Source organism: Salmo salar, chromosome 23, assembly GCF_965601325.2.
Source record: "Salmo salar chromosome 23, fSalSal1, whole genome shotgun sequence".
In the NCBI taxonomy this organism is placed as follows: domain Eukaryota; kingdom Metazoa; phylum Chordata; class Actinopteri; order Salmoniformes; family Salmonidae; genus Salmo; species Salmo salar.
The window spans coordinates 3,252,208-3,277,882 of record NC_138313.1 but is presented as its reverse complement, the minus strand read 5'-3'; the positions used below and the strand labels follow the sequence as shown (position 1 = coordinate 3,277,882).

At 41.4% G+C, this 25,675-nt stretch overlaps 1 protein-coding gene across 3 annotated transcripts in view; it reads left to right on the top strand.

The window, feature by feature from the left end:
• Positions 1 to 25,641, top strand: part of LOC106583937 (protein spinster homolog 1) — a 51,685-nt gene extending 26,044 nt beyond the window's left edge. For all 3 annotated transcript variants that reach the window (XM_014168627.3, XM_014168626.3, XM_045706339.2), the window contains exons 17-22: positions 79 to 127; positions 865 to 941; positions 5,793 to 5,894; positions 11,323 to 11,403; positions 13,807 to 13,893; positions 25,087 to 25,641. In XM_014168627.3, coding sequence (XP_014024102.3) covers positions 79 to 127; positions 865 to 941; positions 5,793 to 5,894; positions 11,323 to 11,403; positions 13,807 to 13,893; positions 25,087 to 25,094 — 404 coding nt within the window. In that variant the 3' untranslated portion in view covers positions 25,095 to 25,641. The remainder of the gene's footprint in view (positions 1 to 78; positions 128 to 864; positions 942 to 5,792; positions 5,895 to 11,322; positions 11,404 to 13,806; positions 13,894 to 25,086) is intronic.
• Positions 25,642 to 25,675: the final 34 nt, after the last annotated feature.

Below are 25,675 nucleotides of genomic sequence, written 5' to 3'. Positions count from 1 at the left end.
CTGAATACTTTCCGAAGGCACTCTATTCTCTGACATGATTGATTGACAGCTGTGTGTGCGCGTGTCTCTGTTCTATAGAGTATGTCAACGAGATGATGGATGACTATGAACCAGGATCAGGCTACCTGTGAGTGTTAATTTAATTTTAACAAAATACACGGGAGTATACCAAACATTTGGAACACCTTCATGATATTGAGTTGCACCCCCCCTTTTTCCTTCAGAAGATTCTCAATTCGTTGGGGCATGTACTCTACAAGGTGTTGAAAGTGTTCCACAGGGATACTGGCCCATGTTGACTCCAATGCTTCCCAAAGATTGTGTCAAGTTCGCTGGATATCCTTTGGGTAGGGGACCGTTCTTGATACACACGCGAAACTTGAGTGTGAAAAACCCAGCAGCGTTGCAGTTCTTGACACAAACAGGTGTGCCTAGCACCTACTACCATACCCCGTTCAAAGTCACTTAAATCTTTTGTTTTGTCCATTCACCCTCTGACCGGCACACACAATCCATGTCTCAAGGCTTAAAAATCCTTCTTTAACTGGTCTCCTCTCCTTCATCTACACAGATTTGAATTGGATTTATCAAGTGACATCAATCAGGGATCATAGCATTCACCTGGTCAGTCTGTGTCATGGAAAGAGCAGGTGCTCTTAATGTTTTGTATACTCAGTGTATACTGCATGTCAGTGCCTCACTGTGAATGTTACACTTTGCATTTCTAGGACTTCCTGGGAAAAAAAGTGCCATTTGTTGCTGTGTGGGCTGTATTGGCTAAATTAAATGAATGTTAATTCTATGGCTATAGAGTACTGGGGTCTCTCGGGTTTTGTGTAACCTCTCTCTCGCTCCTCCTTATAGAATAGTGTTACCATCAGATCTTCCTGGGACTGGGTCTCTGCGTCATTCCAACCAATGTCTCATCTCCAAAAGCACAGGTAGGCAACGTAAGGGTGGAGAGGTGACTGAATATGACTCATTACTTTAGACCTTTTCGGATGGGATACATTTGAATGGGGGAGCTCAGGTAATGTAATTATGTGCACGAGCACAATTCACCACATCCGTAATTTTATTCCTGTCCGAATCTGCCATGTCAGTAATTTTTACTTGGCAGGAAGGTTATTATCCCAGCCCTAAAAACCTACTGTTTTTCGAGTTTAACAGGTACAGGTACTGCACTCAGTTTGGGTAAGAACATGGGAACAAATTGATGATTAAAACAAAGTGCTATGCACATAGCCTACAGATGAATGAACCGTTTTGTCACATTTTAAAAGATGAAGTGAACGATATTGTGCCAATGAATTGATAAATTGCCAAATACGTCAGGTAATTAATTGTCTGCATAGGTTACAGTTAATTGTTCTTATTAATATGCATTAATATTTAGACTTTCTCCGAACCGAAGGCCATTAAGTCAATATTAGGCTATCCCTAGATGTGAAATATCTTCATGTCTAGGAGAGCCTCCAGACTTTCATCATAACGATTCATTTTGAATAAGGAAAAAAAAAAGAATTACAGGGGCAGTTTGGTAAAGTTCGAATCGTCCACTGGGAAAACATACTGGGGTAATAGTTAAATAACCAGTGGTGTAAAATTACTTGAAAGTACTACTTAAATCGTTTTTTGGGGTGTCTGTACTCTACTATTTATATTTTTGACAACTTTTTCTTCACTACAATCCTAAAGAAAATTATGTACTTTTTACTCCATACATTTTCCCTGACACCCAAAAGTACTCGTTACATTTTGAATGCTTAGCATGACAGGAAGATTCACGCACTTATCAAGAGAACATCCCTGGTCATCCCTACTGCCTCTGATCTGGCGGACTCACTAAACACATATGCTTCATTTGTAAATTGTCTTGAGTGTTGGAGTGTGACCCTGGCTATCCAAAAACTAAAATAAAACAAAAATGGTGCCGTCTGGTTTGCTTATTATAAGGAATTTGGAATCATTTATACTTTTACTTTTGTACTTAGTATGTTTAAAATCAAATACTTTTAGACTTACTCATGTAGTATTTTACTGGGTGACTTTTACTTGAGTAATTTTCTATGAAGGTATATTTACTTTTAACAATTGGGTACTTTTTCCACTACTGTGGGGGGTGGGGGTACCAGTACAGAGTCAATGTGCTGGGGCACCGGTTAGTTGAGGTAATATGTACATGTAGGTAGAGATATTAAAGTGACTATGAATAGATTATAACAACAGAGAGTAGCAGCGGTGTAAAAGAGGGGGGGACAATGCAAATAGTCTGGGTAGCCATTTTTGATTAGATGTTCAGAAGTCTTATGGCTTGGGGGTAGAAGCTGTTTAGAAGCCTCTTGGACCTAGACTTGGCGCTCCGGTACCGCTTGCCGTGCGGTAGCAGAGAGAACAGTCTGTGACTAGGGTGGCTGGAGTCTGACAATTTTTAGGGCTGTCCTCCGACACCAGCTGGTATAGAGGTCCTAGATGGAAGGAAGCTTTGCCTCAGTGATGTACTGGGCCGTTCGCACTATCCTCTGTAGTGCCTTGCGGTCGGTGGCCGAGCAGCCATACCAGGCAGTGATGCAACCAGTCAGGATGCTCTTGATGGTGCAGCTGTAGAGGCTCTAAGGACCCATGCCAAATCTTTTCAGTTTCCTGAGGGGGAATAGGTTTTGTCGTGCTCGCTTCATGACTGTCTTGGTGTGCTTAGACCATGTTAGTTTGTTGGTGATGTGGACACCAAGGAACTTGAAGCTCTCAACCTGCTCCACTGCAGCCCCATCGATGGGGGCGTGCTCGGTCCTCTTTTTCCTGTAGTCCACAATCATCTCATTTGTCTTGATCACGTTGAGGGAGAGGTTGTTGTCCTGGCACCACACGGTCAGGTCTCTGACTTCCTCCCAAAGGCTGTCTCGTCGGTGGTCAGGCTGTCGTCATTAGCAAACTTAATGACCGTGTTGGAATCGTGCCTGGCCGTGCAGTCATGAGTGAACAGGGAGTACAGGAGGGAACTGAGCACGCACCCCTGAGGGGCTCCTGTGTTGAGGATCAGCGTGGCGGATATGTTGTTACCTACCCTTACCACCTGGGGGCGGCCCGTCAGGAAGTACAGGATCTTGTCGCAGAGGGAGGCGTTGAGTCCCAGGGTCCTTAGCTTATTGATGAGCTTTGAGGGCACTATGGTGTTGAACGCTGAGCTGTAGTCAATGAATAGCTTTCTCACATAGGTGTTCCTTTTGTCCAGGTGGGAAAGGGCAGTGATGCGTGCAATAGAGAGTGCATCATCTGTGGATCTGTTGGGATGGTATGCCAATTGGAGTGGGATAATGGTGTTGATGTGAGCCATTACCAGCCTTTCAAAGCACTTCATAGCTACAGTCATGAGTGCTACGGGTCTGTAGTCATTTAGGCAGGTTACCTTAGTGTTCTTCGGCACAGGCACTATGGTGGTCTGCTTAAAACATGATGGTATTACAGACTCGGACAGGCAGAGGTTGAAAATGTCAGTGAAGACACTTGCCAGTTGGTCAGCGCATGCTCGCAGTACACGTCCTGGTCATCCATCTGGCCCTGTGGTCTTGTGAATGTTGACCTGTTTAAAGGTCTTACTCACATTGGCTGCTGAGAGCGTGATCAGTGTTCCGGAACAGCTGGCGCTTTCATGCATGTTTCAATGTTATTTGCCTAGAAGCGAGCATAGAAATAGTTTAGCTCGTCTGGTAGGCTCATGTCACTGGGCAGCTTATCGGCTGTGCCTCCCTTTTGTAGTCTGTAATAGTTTGCAAGCCCTGCCACATCCGACGAGCATCAGAGCCGGTGTAGTACGATTTTGATTATAGTCCTGAATTGATGCTTTCCCTGTTTGATGGTTCGTCAGAGGATTTCTTATAAGCTTCCGGGTTACAGTCCCGCTTCTTGAAAGCGGCAGCTCTTGCCATTAGCTCAGTGTGGCTGTTACCTGTAATCCATGGCTTTTAGTTGGGGTATGTACGGTCACTGTGGAAATGTCGTTGATACACTTATTGATTAAGCCAATGAATGATGTGGTGTACTCATCAATGCCATCGGAGGAATCCTGGAACATATTCCAGTCTGTGCTAGCAAAACAGTCCTGTAGCTTAGCATCTGTTTCATCTGACCACTTTTTTTTTATCTAGTCACTGGTGCATCCTGCTTTTAATGTTTGCTTGTATGCAGGAATCAGGAAGATAGAATTATGGTCAGATTTGCCAAATGGAGGGCGAGGGAAAGCTTTGTATGTGTCTCTGTGTGGAATAAAGGAGGTCTAGAGTTTTTTTTTTTTTTTTTCTCTGGTTGCACATTTAACATGCTTATTTGAAATTAGGTAAAACAGATTTAAGTTTCCCTGCATTGAAGTCCCTGGCTACTAGGAGCACCGCCTCTGCGTTTTCTTGTTTGCTTATGGTGGAATACAGCTCATTCAATGCTGTCTTAGTGCCAGCCTCAGTCTGTGGTGGTATGTAAACAGCTACGAAAAATACATATGAAAACTGTCTATGTAGATAGTGTGGCCTACAGCTTATCATGAGATACTCTACCTCAGGCGAGCAATATGTCGAGACTTCCTCAGATATCGTGCACCAGCTGTTATTTACAGAAATACATAGTCTGCCACCCCTTGTCTTACCAGACGCCGCTGTCCTATCCTGCCGGTACAGTGTATAACCAGCCAGCTGTATGTTCATAGTGTCGTCGTTTCGCCACGACTCCGTGAAGCATAAGATATTACAGTTTTGAATGTCCCGTTGTTAGTTTAATCTTCTGCGTAGGTCATCGATTTTATTCTCCAAAGACTGCACGTTTGCTAGCAGAATGGAAGGAAGTGGGGGATTATTCAATTGCCTACAAATTCTCAGAAGGCAGCTCGCCCTCTGGCCACTTTTTCTCTGCATCCTCTTCACGCAAATCACTGGGATCTGGGCCTGTTCCCGAGAAAGCAGTATATCATTCACGTCGGGCTTGTCAGACTCGTTAAAGGAAAAAAAGGATTCTGCCAGTCCGTGGTGAGTAATTGCAGTCCTGATGTCCAGAAGTTATTTTTGGTCATAAGAGACGGCAACATTATGTACAAAATAAGTTACAAACAATGCAAATAAACAAACAAAACAATCGGTTAGGGACACACAAAACGTCAACCTTCTTCTCCGCCGCCATTTGAATAGGGCTTTAAAGACACTTAAATACATGGATATTACACAATGCATACACAATAAAACATTTAAGTTGAAATCACAAGTGCAATGCATGACAATATGTAGATTTAGGAGACTCAAGAGTTTTGTTGATTTAAGGGCTGTATTCAAACCTTATCACAGAAGTTCAGCTTTATAGCGTGATTGAAATGTGAAGACTATGCCCCCGCTTTGGCAAAGACTGCATTCAAGGTAAATGCTTCAAATTACCTTAACATTTCTAGTGCACAGTCTGTAAAGCTTCAGCAATACAGCTTGAATAGTGCGCTAATTTGCATATATATGTTGCCAGCAGCAGATTTATTTCCTTATTCATGTTTTTGTGAAGCACATGTGCAGAACGTTGTACGGAGGTTTAGAAAACACGTCTCGATGGGCCATAAAATATTATTTGATAAAATGCTGTCTGGAGTATTCACATCGTGTTCATATGATATGTCAATGTGGAAGCAGAGGAGGACAAAGAGCAGGGTGAGTGATGCAGTAGAAATCCGTCCTGTAGGTTTATCAGTATAAACATCACAATGGTTTTAGGCTGGAGTGTATATACAGTATATACCTCAATCCTGTGTGTGTTTTGTGTGTTCACAGAAAACAGTGGCGCAGTTGGCAATATGAAAATCAATATGAATGTCGACGTGGAAAAGAGTGATGACAGTGATGAAGGCAGCAACGACTATGTCAATACTAAAGGTATGGCGCACATTGAATAGAATATAACTTTTTAGGGGTGTTCCTGATTAATCAGGAATCTCTGCTTTTTTGACAGTTGTAATAACCTATGGAATTCTTTATGCCTTGGAAGGAGGGAGGGGAGTAGCTCTTTAAAATGGATTACTTTATTACTAACCTGGATTGTCATCCAAATCAAATTTTGTTCACATACACATGGTTAGCAGATGTTATTGTGAGTGTAGTGAAATGCTTGTGCTTTTAGTTCTGACAGTGCAGTAATATCTAACAATTCCACAACAGATATCTAATACACACAAATCTAAGTAAAGGAATGGAATAAGAATATATAAATATATGGATGAGCAATGACAGAGCGACAGGCTAAGATACAATAAATAGTATAGAATACAGTATTATACATATGAGATATGTAAGCATTTTTAAAGTGACTAGTGTTCCATTTATTAAAGTGGCCAATAATTTCAAGTCTGTATGTAGGCAGCATCCTTTCTGTGCTAGTGATGGCTGTTTAACAGTCTGATGGCCTTGAGATAAAAGCTGTTTTTCAGTATAATGCAGTTGATTTGCGATGATAACACAAACATTTATATTAAGCAGGACAATCATAGAAGCCTTCAAATCCAATTATAATCCAAAAGTATTGTGAATTGCACTCATAAGCAACATGTAAATAGAGACATTTTTTGCTGGGGCTCCCGAGTGGAAAGGGGATTCACTGCATCTTAGTGCTAAATGCGTCACTACAGACGCTGGTTCGATTCCAGGCTGTATCACAACCAGCCATGATTGGGAGTTCCATAGGGCGGCGCACAATTGGCCCAGCGTTGTCCAGGTTAGGCTGTCATTGTAAATAAGAATTTGTTCTTAACTGACTTGCCTAGTTAAATAAAATAAATAAGAAATGCCCCTTGTTCTGCCACCAACGTGTGCGCACCACCCTCATGTTTGTAAACACAGAAAGGGGTCTATAGATATGCATTATTATTTAGACTTTCTCCGAATTGAAGGCCATTAGGTGTAGTGGCGATTTTAGCATGTAAATCTAATTGGGGCAAACTCAACATTAAACGTTTTAGATGTATGTTAGAGCCAACAGCAGAGCTATCTTTTCGGCACCATGGAGTGAATCCTTGGTGCTACACCTGGCTATCAGCGGAGCGTTGTCTAGCAGCAAAACAGTTCATTCAGACTCATTAACTGCCTTTTTTTTTTTTAAATAGCTGATATGGCGACTTGCTTAAACAAATGTGGTTTCTACTAACAATTGAGATATACAAACCATGGCATTAGGGAACGATGAGCGGATAAGAGGCAATCCGTAATTTTGATTAAGACATTAATGAGCGAGCGACGATGGACGTAGTCAATAACTATTTGTTCAGCACTTTTTAAATGTACAGAATTCAGAACATGGGCCGTTCTTAGTGTACTCCCTGTACAACAAGTCAGAACCGTAGGATAAATAAAGGGGCATATGAACAGACAGTGAAAGCTCTTACAATATTCAATGATTACGTTTCTCTAAAACAGGTTATATGCACCACCAAGTTAGAACAGGAGGTGAAAATAGACTAAATGATTAGGGTGAGGCATATTAAACGCCGTTTGGGTCTTTGTGTGTCAAAAAAGATACGTCATATAGCACTATTTGATGTGTTAAATAAGCTTTTGACACGTCAAATAACACAATTATATTATAGAATTTTGTGTGCTGAATTTGCACGTGCAAGCCAAGCGCGAGAGAAACACAGCCACTCCATTGAATAGCAGGCTAAGTTACTGGTTGCTTTGCAGTTAGTCACTGATTCCTTCCAAATGACTCATTGTTGAATTTGCGATTTCCAACTTGTAATCTCCAACGTGTAATCTTTATGGCCGATGAGCACCGATGAGTTTTATCTATAATTTCTCTTCATTATTTCTCTACATATAAAAAGGATTTGCCAGTAGATTGTCGACTTGATTCATAATGACTGCTAGCTAAGACTTTGAAAGTAAGATGTTGACATGATCAGTCCAATCAAAGCTACTGTACATATAATGTGATTTGACGTCATTTTATCTGTGGCCAATGAGCCGCCTTAGATGGGCACTTCTAATGTAACGCTATGGCAGGATCCAAAGGGCTGAAATTTTGGGTGTCTACCCTTACTAAGGACTTAAATTTGGCGATGACGTACTGTCCCCATGAGTGACAGAACACTAAGCCAATCACAGCGCAATGGTCCTATTTTCTGCTGACTCGCCCCACTACCACAGAAAGCACTGAGCTAGGCTGAAACACCTGCATTTGGGAGACTAGTCAGGATCGAGGCAAAGATGAACGGAGAAAAGTACAGAGATGTTTGATGAAAACCTGCTCCAGAGCACTCAGGACCTGAGACTGGGGTGAAGGTTCACCTTCCAACAGGATAAAGACCCTAAGCACACAGCCAAGACAATGCAGGGGTGGCTTCAGGACAAGTCTCTGAATCTCCTTGAGTGGCCCAGCTAGAGCCCGGACTTGAACCTGGACTAACATCGCTGGAGAGACCTGAAAATAGCAGTAGAGCGACGCTCCCCATCCAACCTGACAGAGCTTGAGAGGATTACGCTGCCAAAGGTGCTTCAACAAAGTACTGGGCAAAGGGTCAAAATACTTATGTAAATGTGTTTTTTTAATAAATGTTTTTTAATACAATTTTCTAAACCAGTTTTTGCTCTGTCATTATGGGCTATTGTGTGTAGGTTGGGGGGGGAGGGGACTTTCATCCATTTTAGAATACGGCTGTAACGTAACAAAATGTGGAAAAGGTGAAGGGGTCTGAATACTTTTTTGAATGCACTACAGTTGTGGCCAAAAGTTTTGAGAATGACACAAATATTAATTTTCACAGTCTGCTGCCTCAGTTTGTATGATGGCAATTTGCATATACTCTAGAATGTTATGAAGAGTGATCAGATGAATTGCAATTAATTGCAAAGTCCCTCTTTGCCATGCAAATGAGTTGAATTCCCCCCCCCCCCCCCCAAAAAAAAAACATTTCCACTGCATTTCAGCCCTGCCACAAAAGGACCAGCTGACATCATGTCAGTGATTCTCTCGTTAACTTCTTATGGCTCAAATCCCGTTGACGAGATCGATTTGACAACATCCGGTGAAATGGCAGAGCGCAAAATAAAAAATAAAAAAATTATTACAAATATTGAACTTTCATACATTCACAAGTGCAATACACCAAATTAAAGCTGAACTTCTTGTTTATCTAGCCACAGTGTCAGATTTCAAAAAGGCTTTACGGCGAACGCAAACAATGCTATTATGTGAGGACAGGACCCCATCAAATAACAGACAATCATATTTCATCCTGCCAGGCGCGACACAAAACTCAGAAATAACGATATAATTCATGCCTTACCTTTGACGAGCTTCTTCTGTTGGCACTCCAATATGTCCCATAAACATCACAAATGGTCCTTTTGTTCGATTAATTCCGTCATTATAAATCCAAAATGCCCATTTATTTGGCGTGTTTGATCCAGAAAAACACCGGTTCCAACTCGCGCAACATGACTACAAAATATCTCAAGTTACCTGTAATCTTTGTCCAAACATTTCAAGCAACTTTCCTAATACAACTTTAGGTATTTTTTTACATAAATAATCGATAAAATTTAAGACGGGATAAACTGCGTTCAATACCGGAGGAAAACAAAGTGGAGCATGCTTTTCAGGTCACACGCCTCTATCAAACAGTACACTTCCCTCGAGCATCATTCTGAACAGGGCTTCTTCTTCATTACACAAAGGAAAAACATTAACCAATTTCTAAAGACTGTTGACATCCAGTGGAAGCGATAGGAACTGCAAGCAACTGCCTTAGAATTATGGATTCTCAATGAAAACACATTGAAAAGAGTGACCTAAAAAAGAAAAATCCTGGATGGTTTGTCTTCGGGGTTTCGCCTGCCAAATAAGTTCTGTTATACTCAGACATCATTCAAACAGTTATAGAAACCTTAGTGTTTCCTATCCAAATCTACCAATTATATGCATATCCTAGCTTCTGGGCAGTACACTTTTCATCCGGATGTGAAAATAGCACCCTCAAGCCATAAGAAGTTAACACAGGTGTGAGTGTTGACAAGGCTGGAGATCACTCTGTCATGCTGATTGAGTTTGAATAACAGACTGGAAGCTTCAAAAGGAGGGTGGTGCTTGGAATCATTGTTCTTCCTCTGTTAATCATGGTTACCTGCAAGGAAACGTGCCGCCATCATTGCTTTGCACGAAAAGGGCTTCACAGGCAAGGATATGCCAGTAAGATTGCACCTAAATCAACCATTTATCGGATCATCAAGAACTTTCAATGAGAGCGGTTCAATTGTTGTGAAGAAGGCTTCAGGGCGCCCAAGAAAGTCCAGCAAGTGCCAGGACCATCTCCTAAAGTTGGTTCAGCTGCGGGATCGGGGCACCACCAGTACAGAGCTTGCTCAGGAATGGCAGCAGGCAGGTGTGAGTGCATCTGCACGCACAGTGAGGTGAAGACTTTTGGAGGATGTCCTGGTTTCAAGAAGGGCAGCAAAGAAGCCACTTCTCTCCAGGAAAAACATCAGGGACAGACTGATATTCTGCAAAAGGTACAGGGATTGGACTGCTGAGGACTGGGGTAAAGTCATTTTCTCTGACGAATCCCCTTTCCGATTGTTTGCGGCATCCGGAAAAAATCTTGTCCGGAGAAGACAATGTGAGTGCTACCATCAGTCCTGTGTCATGCCAACAGTAAAGAATCCAGAGACCATGTGTGGGGTTGCTTCTCAGCCAAGGGAGTGGGCTCACTCACAATTTTGCCTAAGAACACAGCCATAAATAAAGAATGGTAGCAAAACATCCTCCGGGAACAACTTCTCCCAACCATCCAGGAACAGTTTGGTGACGAACCATGCCTTTTCCAGCATGATGGAGCACCTTGCCATAAGGCAAAAGTGATAACTAAGTGGCTCGGGGAACAAAACATCAATATTTTGGGTCCATGGCCAGGAAACTCCCCAGACCTTAATCCCATTGGGAACTTCCTCAAGAAGCGGGTGGACAAACAAAACCCCACAAATTCTGACAAACCTCCATCATTGATTATGCAAGAATGGGCTGCGATCTGTCAGGATGTGGCCCAGAAATTAATTGACAACATGCCAGGTTGGATTGCAGAGGTCTTGAAAAAGAAGGGTCAACACTGCAAATATTGAGACTGCATCAACTTCATGTAATTGTCAATAAAAGCCTTTGACACTTATGAAATGCTTGTAATTATACTTCAGTATTCCATAGTAACATCTGACAAAAAGACACTGAAGCAGCAAACTTTGGAAATTAATATTTGTGTCATTCTCAAAACTTTTGGCCACGACTGTATACCTCAATCCTGTGTGTGTTTTGTCTTCACAGAAAATATCGCGGAGGTCAATGTCGACGTGGGAAAGAGTGATGACAGTGATGAAGGCAGCAACGACTATGTCAATACTACAGGTATGGCCCACATTGGCACATTGAATAGAATATAACTTTTTAGGTATGTTCCTGATTTAATCAGGAATCCCTGCTTTTTTGACAGCTGTAATAACTCAGGTAACTCTTTATGCCTTGGAAGGAGTGAGGGAGTAGCTCTTTATAAACTGTTTACTTTATTACTATCCCGGATCATCATCCCTGTGTTTTGAGGGGATATTAGTTTTAACAGATGCTGCACCTAATTTGGGTAAGAACATGGGAACAAGTTCATAGCTAAAACAAAGTCCTATGCATGTAGCCCACAGGTGAATGATCTGTTTTGTCACATATCTACTTTCCTAGTGCCATACGTCACTTTTAAAAGATGACGTGGACTATATTGTGCCAATGAATGGATAAATTGCCAAATAAGTCTGGTAATTAAATGTCTGCAGTTCATGGTTCTTATTGATATGCATAATTATTTTGACTTTCTCCGAACTGAAGGCCATTAGGTCATTGTTAGGCTATCCCTAGACATTTGAAATATCTTCACGCCTAGCAGAGCCTCCAGACTTCTGTCATAAAGGGATCAATTTTGAATGAGGAAAAAAATAATTACAGGGGCAGTTTGTTAAAACTAATCGTCTCCGAATTGTCAACAGGAAACACTGAAATTCTGGGGTAATAATTATACAACTGATGTTCTATAGTAATACTAGTCCCTTGCGAATAGGGCTTTTTCGTGACATCTTGTGGTTAAAATATTTGGATTTTTTAAAAATTGATATTCAAATAACACTTAAATACATGGATATTACAATAAAAAGATAGAAATGCATGACGATACAGTGCCTTCGGAAAGTATTCAGACCCCTTGACTTTTTCCCCATTTTTGTCACGATACAGCCTTATTCTAAAATGGGTTCAATTGTGTTTTTTCCTCATCAATCTAAACACAGTACCCCATAATGACAAAGCAAAAACAGGTTAAAAAGTTTAGCAATTTTTTTTTCAATAAAAGTCGCATTTTTTAAAAAGTATTCAGAGGCTTTACTCAGTACTTTGTTGAAGCACCTTTGGCAGCTATTATAGCATCGAGTCTTCTTGGATATGACGCTACAAGCTTGGCACACGTGTATTTGGGGACTTTCTCCCAATGTTCTCTGCAGATCCTCTCAAGTTCTGTCAGGTTGGATGGGGAATGTTGCTGCACAGCTATTTTCATCTCCAAAGATGTTAGATCGGGTTGAAATCCGGGCTCTGGTTGGGCCACTCAAGGACATTCAGACTTGTCCCGAAGCCACTCCTGCTTTGTCTTGACTGTGTGCTGAGGGTCGTTGTCCTGTTGGAAGGTGAATCTTCGCCCCAGTCTGAGGTCTTGAGTGCTCTGGAGCACGTTTTCATCAAGGGTCTCTGTACTTTGCTCCATTCATTTTTCCCTAGATCCTGACCAGTCTCCCAGTCCCTGCCGCTGGAAAACATCCCCATAGCATGATGCTTCACCCTACAGATTTTGTCAGGTTTCCTCCAGATGTGATGCTTGGCATTCAAGCCAAAGAGTTTAATCTTGGTTTCATCAGACCAGAGAATCTTGTTTCTCATGGTCTGAGAGTCCTTTAGGCGCCTTTTGGCAGACTCCAAGCAGGCTGTCGTGCCTTTTACTGAGTAGTGGCTTCCGTCTGGCCACTCTACCATAAAGACCTGATTGGTGGAGTTCTGCAGAGATGGTTGTCCTTCTGGTTCTCTGATCTCCACAGAGGAACTCTGGAGCTCTGTCAGAATGACCATCAGGTTCTTGGTCACCTCCCTGAGCAAGGCCCTTCTTCCCCGATTGCGCAGTTTGGCTGGGCAGCCAGCTCTAGGAAGAGTCTTGGTGGTTCCAAACTTCTTCCATTTTAAGAATGATGGAGGTCACTGTGTTCCTGGGGACCTTCAATGCTGCAGAATTTTTTTTGCTCCTCTTCCCTAGATCTGTGCCTCGACACAATCCTGTCTCGGAGCTCTACAGACAATTCCTTCGACCTCATAGCTTCGTTTTTGCTCTGACATGCACTGTCAACTGTGGGACCTTATATAAACAGGTGTGCCTTTCCAAATCATGTCCAACCAATTGAATTTACCACAGGTGGACTCCAAGTTGTAGAAACATCTCAAGGATGGAAACAGGATGCACCTGACCTCAATTTCGAGTCTCATTGCAAAGGGTTTGAATACTTATGTAAATAAGGTATTTTATTTTGATTTTTTTTATATATAAATTTGCAAACATTTCTACAAACCTGTTTTCGCTTTGTCATTATGGGGTATTGTTTAGATTGATGAGGAATTTCTATTTTATTTCATCCATTTTAGAATAAGGCTGTAACGTAACAATGTGGAACAAGGGAAGGGTTCTGAATGCACTGTATATACCTCAAGCCTGTGTTTGTGTGTTCACAGAAAGTGGTGCAGAGGGCAATATGAATGTCGATGTGGAAAAGAGTGATGACAGTGATGACGAAGGCAACGACTATGTCAATACTAAAGGTATGGCCCACATTGGCACATTGACTAGAATATAACTTTTCAGGGATGTGATTTTTCCTGATTAATCAGGAATCCCTGCTTTTTCAACAGTCGCGATAACCCTTGGAACTCTTTATGCCTTGGGAGAGGACTAAGGTAGTAGCTCATTATAAACGGATTACTTTATTACTAACCTGGGAGAATGGTGTAACAGGCAGGCAGTCGCAGCTGCACTCAACGTGTGTATTGGGGTGCATTCCAATACTCTAATAATGATACCAATAGGTACTCAAGTGCTATGCAACCTGGTAATGTGTATGTGTAATGAAGTTAATACCACATTCCTCCCCTCTTAAGATTAATATTACATCTTCACAAATAAACCCGTTTTTTAACGATATCGAACATAAGACATTCCCTAAGCTCTTATTGCTAAGGGAATAAAGGCGAGCATCCCGGAGTCGCCTCTTCACTGTTGACGTTGAAACTGGTGTTTTGCGGGTACTATTTAATGAAGCTGCCAGTTGGGCACTTGTGAGGCATCTGTTTCTTAAACTAAACACTCTAATGTACTTGTCCTCTTGCTCAGTTGTACACCAGGGCCTCCCACTCGTTCTATTCTGGTTAGAGACAGTTTGCGCTGTTCTGTGAAGGGAGTAGTACACAGCGTTGTACGAGAGCTTCAGTTTCTTGCCAATTTCTCGCATGGAATAGCATTCATTTCTCAGAACAAGACTAAACTGACAAGTTTCAGAAGAAAGTTATTTGTTTCCTGCCATTTTGAGGCTGTAATTGAACCCACAAATGCTGATGCTCCAGATACTCAACTAGTCTAAAGAAGGCCAGTTTTATTGTTTCTTTAATTAGAACAACAGTTTTCAGCTGTGCTAACATAATTGCAAAAGGGTTTTCTAATGATCAATTAGCCTTTTAAAATTATGAACTTGGATTGGCTAACACAACGTGTTATTGGAACACAGTAGTGATGGTTGCTGATAATGGCCCTCAGTACGCCTATGTAGATATTCCATAAAAAAATCTGCCATTTCCAGCTACAACATTAGCAATGTCTACACTGCATTTCTGATTAATTTTGTTATTTTAATTGGTTCGCAGACATGTCGAAAAACAATGTGCTTTTCTTTCAAAAACAAGGACATTTATAAGTGAGCACAAACTTTTGAACGGTAGTGTATGTACTCTATCTAAACAAGTCTGTCAGTGTAAACAAACATGACATTTCACATTCACAATTTATTTTCACATGCTTGGGTAACTAAGTATTTAACTCTTGAATTTATTTCACTGTGAGTCTTTTAGTTGTCTTTTAAAAACATTTCAATACGATTTTTAATTTTTTTTAATTCCTTAAAGCAGCTTGGAAGCTTTGCGTGCCTCTGTGCACAATGTACACTAGGGGTAGTGTTCATTCAACGGTGGAAAAGCGACCAGCTGTTTCTGAGCCGGGTTCAGAGTATTTGACTCAAACTGGATTCTCCTCTTGGTGAACTGCTTCCTCTGTTACGGTCTCTGTCTGTGGAATGTGCACTACAGAAACACTTGGATAGCTTGAGAACAGCCTGTCCTCTGCCATCACAACTGGTAACTCACTTGTTGTTCCATCCCGTCTGGCAAGAATCTGATCGACATGTCTGCGAACCAATTTACCATCTCCCAACATTACCTTGTAGGAAACAGGATGTCACTGAGTCTATGAATCCAGGAATCCCTTTTCCCATGACTGAAATGTCAGACTCTCCAAAATTTCAGCCCTTGGTATGTTTGTCATGGTTATTTTTCTGTCTTTTGTTTGCGTTCAACTTACCCTTTCAGGTCTGGATAGACTAGGTTCAGTGTGGAGCATAGTCTACGACCTAATAACATCTCAGCAGGAGAAAGTCCTGTTGTAGATTGAGATATTATTCTGTAGCTGAACAGAACACGTGACACTTTTGTTGCTATGCTCCCTTCTGCACTTTTCTTAATTTCTTTGAGTGTCTGTACTGCGCGTTCCACCAGTACATTTGAAGACTGATGATATGGAGCAGATGTCACAGGCACAATATCGTTGTTTCTGTACTCGAAACAGGTTGCATTGTCGCTCACCACCATCTCAGGTATCCCTTGGTTACTAAAGCTCTGTCGTAGGACAAATATAGTAGTCGTGAATCAAGCAGAACTAACCGGATACACATCCATCCATTTTTAATGTGCATCAATAATTATCAGGAATATTTTCCCCATGAATGGCCCTGTGTAATCTTCTCCAAGGTTTCTCTGGAAACCTGGAGGTGCCTTTCTGTGTTCCTGACATGTTACATGTCTTGACTAGATTGTTTATCACCTGATCTAGTTTTGGCCACCACAAGTAACTCCTAGCCAACGCTTTCATACGTGTGACTCTGATGTAGGATAGCCTGGCTGTGGAATAATAACTTGTGCTCCCCACAAAACACAACCATCCTATACACTCAACTCTGTTTTCCTGACACTGTTTGCTGTGAATTCAGTCTCTTCTATTTGTTGTGGCCATCCCCTTACTACATATTCTCTAACTCTAGACAGTCCTAGTTCTTCACTTGTCCAGGATCTCACTCGCTCTGCAGTCACGAGTGCTGTGTCTACGAAAATCAGCACTGTCCTCTTGAGCTGTTGTGGTGGGTGTGTAAGACTGCTCAAGGCATCTGCATTCCCATGGTACTTTCCTAATAAAGCTCAAAAGCAATCACTTTTGCATGTAAAAACACAGAATCTTACTCATTATTCCAAATGCTCCTATGTCAATTTGTTTTGAGCCAACTTCGCCGTGGGACTTGAACGAGGCACCTGGCTCATGCCGGGAGGCAGCCCGGTTCCAAAACGAATGCAATCAACTGGTGCAAAACACACCTACACAAGCGCCCGGGAGAGATTAATCGAACACCCTCACTGAAGCTAAATCTAACCCTTCTCCTAACCTTAGTCTCCTAACCTGCTATGTAAACAAATCATCTGTGTCCAGAAACCATCAGCTTCATAACACCGAAACTGACCAATGGCAGTTATCAATTGCCTTTTCCTGATATCAGGGAACACACACATCAAGAACCACCCCGAGTTGCGGTCTGCAATTACACCGTATTCTTTCAAATGCCACCTCTCCTGTGAACTAGTAACGTCCCTCTTCCACCCCCGTGTGGCGTCACATAGGCCTATAGGTTATGTCCCAATGACACCTTATTCCCTATATAGTGCACTACATTTGACAAGAGCCCCATGGACCCTAATCAAAAGTAGTTAGGGTGCCATTTTGGACACAACCTTATTCTCTGCTCATATTTGATAGAAACTGATCTATCCTCCCCATAGCCATTACTGTATGTTGTCCTGATCACATCCCTAAATTTCTCAGATAGAGTTTAGTGTGTCAAATCGGAGGGCCTGTTGTCCGGACCTCTGGCAGTCTCTATGGGGGTGCCACAGGGTTCAATTCTCGGGCCGACTCTTTTCTCTGTATATATATCAATGATGTCGCTGTGGGTGATTCTCTGATCCACTTCTACGCAGACGACACCATTCTGTATACTTCTGGCTCTTCTTTGGACACTGTGTTAACAAACCTCCAGACAAGCTTCAATGCCATACAAACACTCCTTCCATGGCCTCCAACTGCAAGTAAAACTAAATGCATGCTCTTCAACCGATCGCTGCCTGCACCTACCCGCCTGTCCAGCATCACTACTCTGGACGGCTCTGACTTAGAATATGTGGACAACTACAAATACCTAGGTGTCTGGTTATATTGTAAACTCTCCTTCCAGACTCACATTAAGCATCTCCAATCCAAAATTAAATCTAGAATCGGCTTCCTATTTCGTAACAAAGCATCCTTCGCTCATGCTGCCAAACATACCCTCATAACTGACTATCCTACCGATCCTTGACTTCGGCGATGTCACTTACAAAATAGCCTCCAACACTCTACTCAGCAAATTGTATGCAGTCTATCACAGTGCCTTTCGTTTTGTCACCAAAGCCCCATATACTACCCACCACCGCGACCTGTATGCTCTCGTTGGCTGGCCCTCGCTTCATATTCTCGCCAAACCCACTGGCTCCAGGCCATCTATAAGTCTTTGCTAGGTAAAGCTCAGGCTTCTCAGCTCACTGGTCACCATAGCAGCATCCACCTATAGCACGTGCTCCAGCAGGTGTATTTCACTGGTCCCCCCCAAAGCCAACACTTACTTTGGCCGCCTTTCCTTACAGTTCTCTGCTGCCAATGACTGGAATGAATTGCAAAAATCACTGAAGCTGGAGACTCATATCTCCATCACTAACTTTAAGCATCAGCTGTCAGAGCAGCTTACAGATCATTGCACCTGTGCATAGCCCATCTGTAATTAGCCCACCCAACTACCTCATCCCCATATACTTTTTTTTGTTGCTTCTTTGCACCCCAGTATTTCTACTTGCACATTCATCTTCTGCACATCTATCACTCCAGTGTTTAATTGCTAAATTGTAATTATTTCACCACTACGACCTATTTATTTCCTTACCTCCCTAATCTTACTTCATTTGCACACACTGTATATTGACTGTACATTTGTTTATTCCATGTGTAACTGTGTTTGTGTTGCACTGCTTTGCTTTATCTTGGCCAGGTCGCACTTGTAAATGAGAACTTCTTCTCAACTGGCCTACCTGGTTAAATAAAGGTGAAATAAATCAAATACAGTAAGGCATTGTTGGCAGAATAGATGGATGCAGTTCAATGCATCCATCTATTCTTGTTGTCTATCAACAACGACAAGCCACTGGGGTCTGACAACTTGGATGGAAAATTACTGAGCATAATAGCAGACGTTATTGCCACTCCTATTTGCCATATTTTCAATTTAAGCTTATTAGAAAGTGTGTGCCTGGAGGGAAGCAACAGTTATCCCCCTACCTAAGGATAGTAAAGCCCCCTTTACTGGCTCAAACAGCTGAACCAATCAGCCCGTTACCAACCCTTTGTAAACTTTTGGAAATAATTGTTTGACCAGATACAATCCTATTTCACAGGAAACAAATTTACAACAGACTTTCAGCATGCTTATAGGAAGGACATTCAACAAGCACAGCACTTACACAAATGACTGATTGGCTGAGAGAAATTGATGATAAAAAGATTGGGGGCTGATTTGTTAGACTTTAAGGTGGCTTTTGACATTCTCTAATCTGCTGGAAAAACATATGTTTTATGGCTTTACACCCCTGCTATTTTGTGGATAAAGAGTTACCTGTCTAACAGAACACAGAGAGTGTTCTTTAATGGAAGCCTCACCAACAAAATCCAGGTAGAATCAGGAATTCCCCAGGGCAGCTGGCTAGGCCCCTTACTTTACTAACGGCATGAGTAAAGCCAGTGTGTCTATATATGAGGAAGACCCAACCGTATACACGTCAGCTACCACAGCGACTTAAATGACTGCAACACTTAAGAGCTGCAGTTAGTTTCAGAATGGGTGGCAAGGAAAAAGTTTGTCCTAAATATTTTAAAACTAAAAGCATTGTATTTGGGACAAATCATTCACTAAACCTCAACTAAATATTGTAATGAATGTGGTAATTGAGCAAGGTGAGGAGAATAAACTGCTTGGAGTAACCCTGGATTGTAAACGGTCATAGTCAAAACATATTCATACAACAGTATGGGGAGAAGTCTGTCCATAATAAAGCGCTGCTCTGCATTCTTAACAGCACCATCAACAAGGACTACTGTTCAGTCATGTGGTCAGGTGCCACAAAGAGGCCCTTAGCAAAATTGCAATTGGCTCACAAGGCAGCACAGCTGGCCCTTGGATGTATACAGAGAACTAAGAAAAATATGCATGTCAAGATGAAGGAGAAATCAACGTCATCACTACTATTTGTGAGAGGTATTGACATGTAGAATACACCGAGCTGTTTGAACTACTGGCACACAGCTTGGACACCCATTCATACCCCACAAGACATGCCACCAGGTCTTTTCACAGTCCCCAAGTCCAGAACAGACTATGGGAGGCGCACAGTACTACATGGAACTCTATTCCACAGTAAAATTACATTTTAAAAAACGGATACAAATACACCTTTTGGAACAGCAGGGCCTGTGAAGCAACACAAACAGGCACAGACACACATACATTAATAATATTCACCAATAGATTTCTTGGTAGTCCAAAATATATTGCTATCAGGTTGTAAACCACAGCTGGCTAGGTACATTGTTAGCTGCCTCCACCCATTCGGGATTCATCTTCAATTATGAAATATTTGGAAAGAAAACAGACGACTGTAAATAAGGCTTGGAATGTTAATACAATCAAGCTAGCAATGATCACAAGTCAGTCATAATGTGGTTAATGGGTTTGCGCACGTGTCAAACACATGGGCCCGCAGGCCAAATAGGACTCACAAGCAAGTATAAATGAGTCAACAATTTGTCATTTACTTCATGAAATTACAGCTTGATGGACTCACATCAGTGAATTCAATTGCACTGCTTTCATGTGCCTCGTTTACAGCGCACGGAGTGTACAAACACATGCCACAAGCTAGGCTACTAAAATGTTGCAGTCTGGCTTCGGTATTTAAAGCTTAATGGTTAACCAAAAAACAAAACCTGCAATAAATGATTATGTATCCACACGTCACTTATGTTGAAAAATACAATAATTATTAGTTTTTATGTGACATTTCACTTATATACAATACTTATGCTCATATGTGACCAGTAGTATTCAAATGTCCCTTACGTCATGTTACCTTAAAACCTGTTGAGGATAGGGGGCAGTATTCTCACGGCCAGATGAAAAACGTACCCAAATTAAACTGGTTACTACTCTTGCCCAGAAACTAGAATATGCATATAATTAGTAGATTTGGACAGAAAACACTCTGAAGTTTCTAAAACTGTTTGAATGGTGTCTGTGAGTATAACAGAACTCATATGGCAGGCAAAAACCTGAGATAAATTCAACCAGGAAGTGGAGGATCTGAGAATTGTAGTTCTTTCTAATCCCTTTCGAAACTACAGTATCTGTGGGGTCACGTTGCACTTCCTAAGGCTTCCATTGGCTGTCAAAAGCCTTCAGAGAGTTGTTTCAGCATTCTCCTGTCACTGGGCAGAGTATAGTAGCTCAGTCACCTGAGTGGACGGCCTGGGGACAAAGAGATTGGATATGCGCGGTCCCGCGAGCGCGCTGTTCCTTATTATTCGCCTTGAATGAATACGCTATTGTCTGGTTGGAATAGTATCGCAATTTTACGTTAAATACCATAAAGATTGATTTTAAACCACGTTTGACATGCTTCTAAGTACGGTAATGGAACATTTGGACTTTTTGTGTCTCGAATTGCGCTCACGCGGTATGCCTTTGGATAGTGACCTGAACGCACGAACAAAACGGAGGTATTTGGACATAAATATGGATTATTTCGAACAAAAACAAAATTTCTTGCGGAAGTAGCAGTCCTGGGAGTGCATTCTGACGAAGATCAGCAAAGGTAAGAGAATATTTATAATACTAATTCTGAGTTTAGGTGACCCCGAACTTGGCGGGTGTCTGTATTGCTTGCTGTGATGGCGAGCTATGTACTCAGAATATTGAAAAATGTGCTTTCTCTGTAAAGCTATTTTAAAATCTGACACAGCGGTTGCATAAAGGAGTACTGTATCTATAATTCTTAAAATAATTATGTATTTTGTCAACGTTTTTGATGTGTATTTTTGTAAATTCACCAGAAGTTTTTGGTGGGAATACATTTTTCTGAACATCACGCGCCAATGTAAAATGCTGTTTTTGGATATAAATATGAACTTTATCGAACAAAACATACATGTATTGTGTAACATGATGTCCTAGGAGTGTCATCTGATGAAGATCGTCAAAGGTTAGTGCTTCATTTAGCTGTGTTTTGGGTTTTTGTGACATATCCTTGCTTGGAAAATGGCTGTGTGGTTATTTTGTCTATGTACTCTCCTAACAATCTAATGTTTTGTTTTCGCTGTAAAGCCTTTTTGAAATCGGACAATGTGGTTGGATTAAGGAGAAGTGTATCTTTAAAATGGTGTATAATAGTCGTATGTTTGAGAAATTGAAATGATTAGATTGAGGTTTTGTATTTCGCTCCATGCTGTTCCATTGTGGATGTTGGCTAGGGTTCCGCTAGCGGAACATATGTCCTCAACAGGATTTATGCTCATTTGTGACACACAGTATTCACATTTTTATTACATATGTTCTTTGTCACAATACATGTTATGGGAGCATTATTTCAGTGATGCTTGTCATGGTAATAAAACGAACAAACACTAAACATAATCCTATTAATCGCTTCTCAATTCAGCCATTTTACCGTTCCCACTTGTCCGTTTGTTGCACGCGGGAATTGCTTCATGATAGCAACATAAGATAAAGAGCACACAGAACATAGTTGGGTCATTAAATTATTTTATTTTTTTTATTTTATTTAACTTTATACAAAGCTTTTCAGATTCAGTGTAAGAAATCCTTGACCAATAATGCCCTATTTGCAATGATACAAGCATTTCACTACACCCGCAATAACATCTGCATGCAACCACCAAAGTTTGAATGGCGCTGCCCATGCGTACACATACCATAATGAGACGGATACAACGCTGCGATCTCTATACAACGGGACAGAGAATGAGGATATACTCTTTTTTTGATTGTCAAATTAACAAATATATTTTTTAAATCGAGTATACTATAATACATTGAGTGCACCTGCTGCATTCAACCGCACTGGTGATCCATGCAGTGTTTAAAAAATGAAATATCTGAAGTGAAATACTTTTTCATTTGGGTCGCAGCGTATTATGCACATCTGCAAGCATAGCAGAAAAAGCTGGACACATAGCATTTTAACATACAGTGCCTTGCGAAAGTATTCGGCCCCCTTGAACTTTGACCTTTTGCCACATTTCAGGCTTCAAACAAAGATATAAAACTGTAATTTTTTGTGAAGAATCAACAAGTGGGACACAATCATGAAGTGGAACGAAATTTATTGGATATTTGAAACTTTTTTAACAAATAAAAAACTGAAAAATTGGCCGTGCAAAATTATTCAGCCCCTTTACTTTCAGTGCAGCAAACTCTCTCCAGAAGTTCAGTGAGGATCTCTGAATGATCCAATGTTGACCTAAATGACTAATGATGATAAATAGAATCCACCTGTGTGTAATCAAGTCTCTGTATAAATGCACCTGCTCTGTGATAGTCTCAGAGGTCCCTTTAAAGCGCAGAGAGCATCATGAAGAACAAGGAACACACCAGGCAGGTCCGAGATACTGTTGTGGAGAAGTTTAAAGCCGGATTTGGATACAAAGATTTCCCAAGCTTTAAACATCCCAAGGAGCACTGTGCAAGTGATAATATTGAAATGGAAGGAGTATCAGACCACTGCAAATCTACGAAGACCCGGCCGTCCCTCTAAACTTTCAGCTCATACAAGGAGAAGACTGATCAGAGATGCAACCAAGAGGCCCATGAATACTCTGGATGAACTGCAGAGATCTACAGCTGAGGTGGGAGACTCTGTCCATAGGACAACAATCAGTCGTATACTGCACAAATCTGGCCTTTATGGAAGAGTGGCAAGAAGAAAGCCATTTCTTAAAGATGTCGTTTAAAGTTTGCCACTAGCCACCTGGGAGACACACCAAACATGTGGAAGAAGGTGCTCTGGTCAGATGAAACCAAAATCAAACTTTTTGGCAACAATGCAAAATGTTATGTTTGGAACAAAAGCAACACAGCTCATCACCCTGAACACCATCCCCACTGTCAAACATGGTGGTGGCAGCATCATGGTTTGGGCCTGCTTTTCTTCAGCAGGGGCAGGGAAGATGGTTAAAATTGATGGGAAGATGGATGGAGCCAAATACAGGAACATTCTGGAAGAAAACCTGATGGAGTCTGCAAAAGACCTGAGACTGGGACGGAGACTTGTCTTCATTCAAGACAATGATCCAAAACAAAGCAAAATCTACAATGGAATGGTTCACAAATAAACATATCCAGGTGTTAGAATGGCCAAGTCAAAGTCCAGACCTAAATCCAATCGAGAATCTGTGGAAAGAACTGAAAACTGCTGTTCACAAACGCTCTCCATCCAACCTCAGAGCTCGAGCTGTTTTGCAAGGAGGAATGGGCAAAAATTTCAGTCTCTCGATGTGCAAAACTGATAGACATACCCCAAGCGACTTACAGCTGTAATCGCAGCAAAAGGTGGCGCTACAAAGTATTAACTTAAGGGGGCTGAATAATTTTGCATGCCCAATTTTTCAGTTTTTTATTTGTTAAAAAAGTTTGAAATATCCAATAAATTTCATTCCACTTCATGATTGTGTCCCACTTGTTGATTCTTCACAAAAAAATTGTTTTATATCTTTATGTTTGAAGCCTGAAATGTGGCAAAAGGTCAAAGTTCAAGGGGGCCGAATACTTTCGCAAGGCACTGTATGTACGTAAGTAGCCATTATAAAAGGCCCATTCAGTTGTCAAAACGTGGGTTTGGCCAAGCAGTCTACTATTCCCCATCGTTTATCAGTACGATTTTGACGGTCAACTATCTGAAAAAGTTTGAGGGTTTATCTGTTCTTTCGTTAAGATTTTGGCTAATCTCACTCTGGCTAGCATTAGTTGTTGATGTACGTAAGCAACTCAGAGAGCCTACGTTTTCATGGTTGTTTCATCAATAGGGCTGTGAAGTTTCCAAATGTAAGAGGACTCCCGTAGTATTTACAGAAATACATTCCGGTGGCTTTTGGCAAATGCGTTCAAATTATTTAAAGGCACACTGACATTTAAAGTGAATGATGGCAGGTCTGTGTGGCAAATGGATTATTTGCATATAGGCCTACTGTGGCTTTGGTGCACCGGTCTGCATAGACTCTGGTCCGGGACAGATGTATTATTAAATTGTCCAAACAATGCCGCTTTCCCACTCTCTATTGCTTTACAATTTTCACAAATGCCTTCCTAACATTTTATGAATTAGTGAAAATGACCATAAGTGCTCCTGGGGGTGTATACGAACAGATTTTAATAAGATTTCGTTTTGCTAAAACAGTGTTCCATTTAACAACCTAGCAGGTGGGTGATATTCTGAAACTCAGCTCTACATAATAAATCAAGTTGGTACTAACTTGTATTTTTTTTTTTCTCTTAGATATGTGAAGCCTCCCCATCATGTAGCAGATTCTGACGGGGAGGGAATTGAGTCGATCGACTGCTGGATTTATCATGAGTGCAACCAAGTTTGTCAAAGGGAAGACTACACAGGGGTTCTGCAATATGGACAAGAGCACTGTGCAACTCACTGCTGTGTCTGATGAAACATTTCAAAAGACCTTAACCTCATCCACCAGCCGTCAATAATTAAGGCCTAGGGAGGACATGTTCTAAGTTTTATTGTATGGTGTAGGGCAAATGTCTTCGAACACATCTCTTGGTGCCCCAGCTGCTTGAGTGTGAGCTACCAGCTATAACCATAATGTAAAAAATATTTAAGCTCTTTCCTGGCTATTGAAGAGAAAGGATGACAGTGGGGAAAGAGGTGGTGTCGAAGGGCAGTAGGCCAGATTTGAACCCATGTCGACATTACTGTTTTCAATGTATGGATTTGCTGACGACTCCTGAGAATGTTCGTTCTAGTTTACTCATTTTCTTTTTACTGTGGATTCAAAACTGGTTTGGGGAAAAAAATAAAATTGTCACAATATAAGGAATGCTTTGCCATGATCTATAGCCCTATTCGG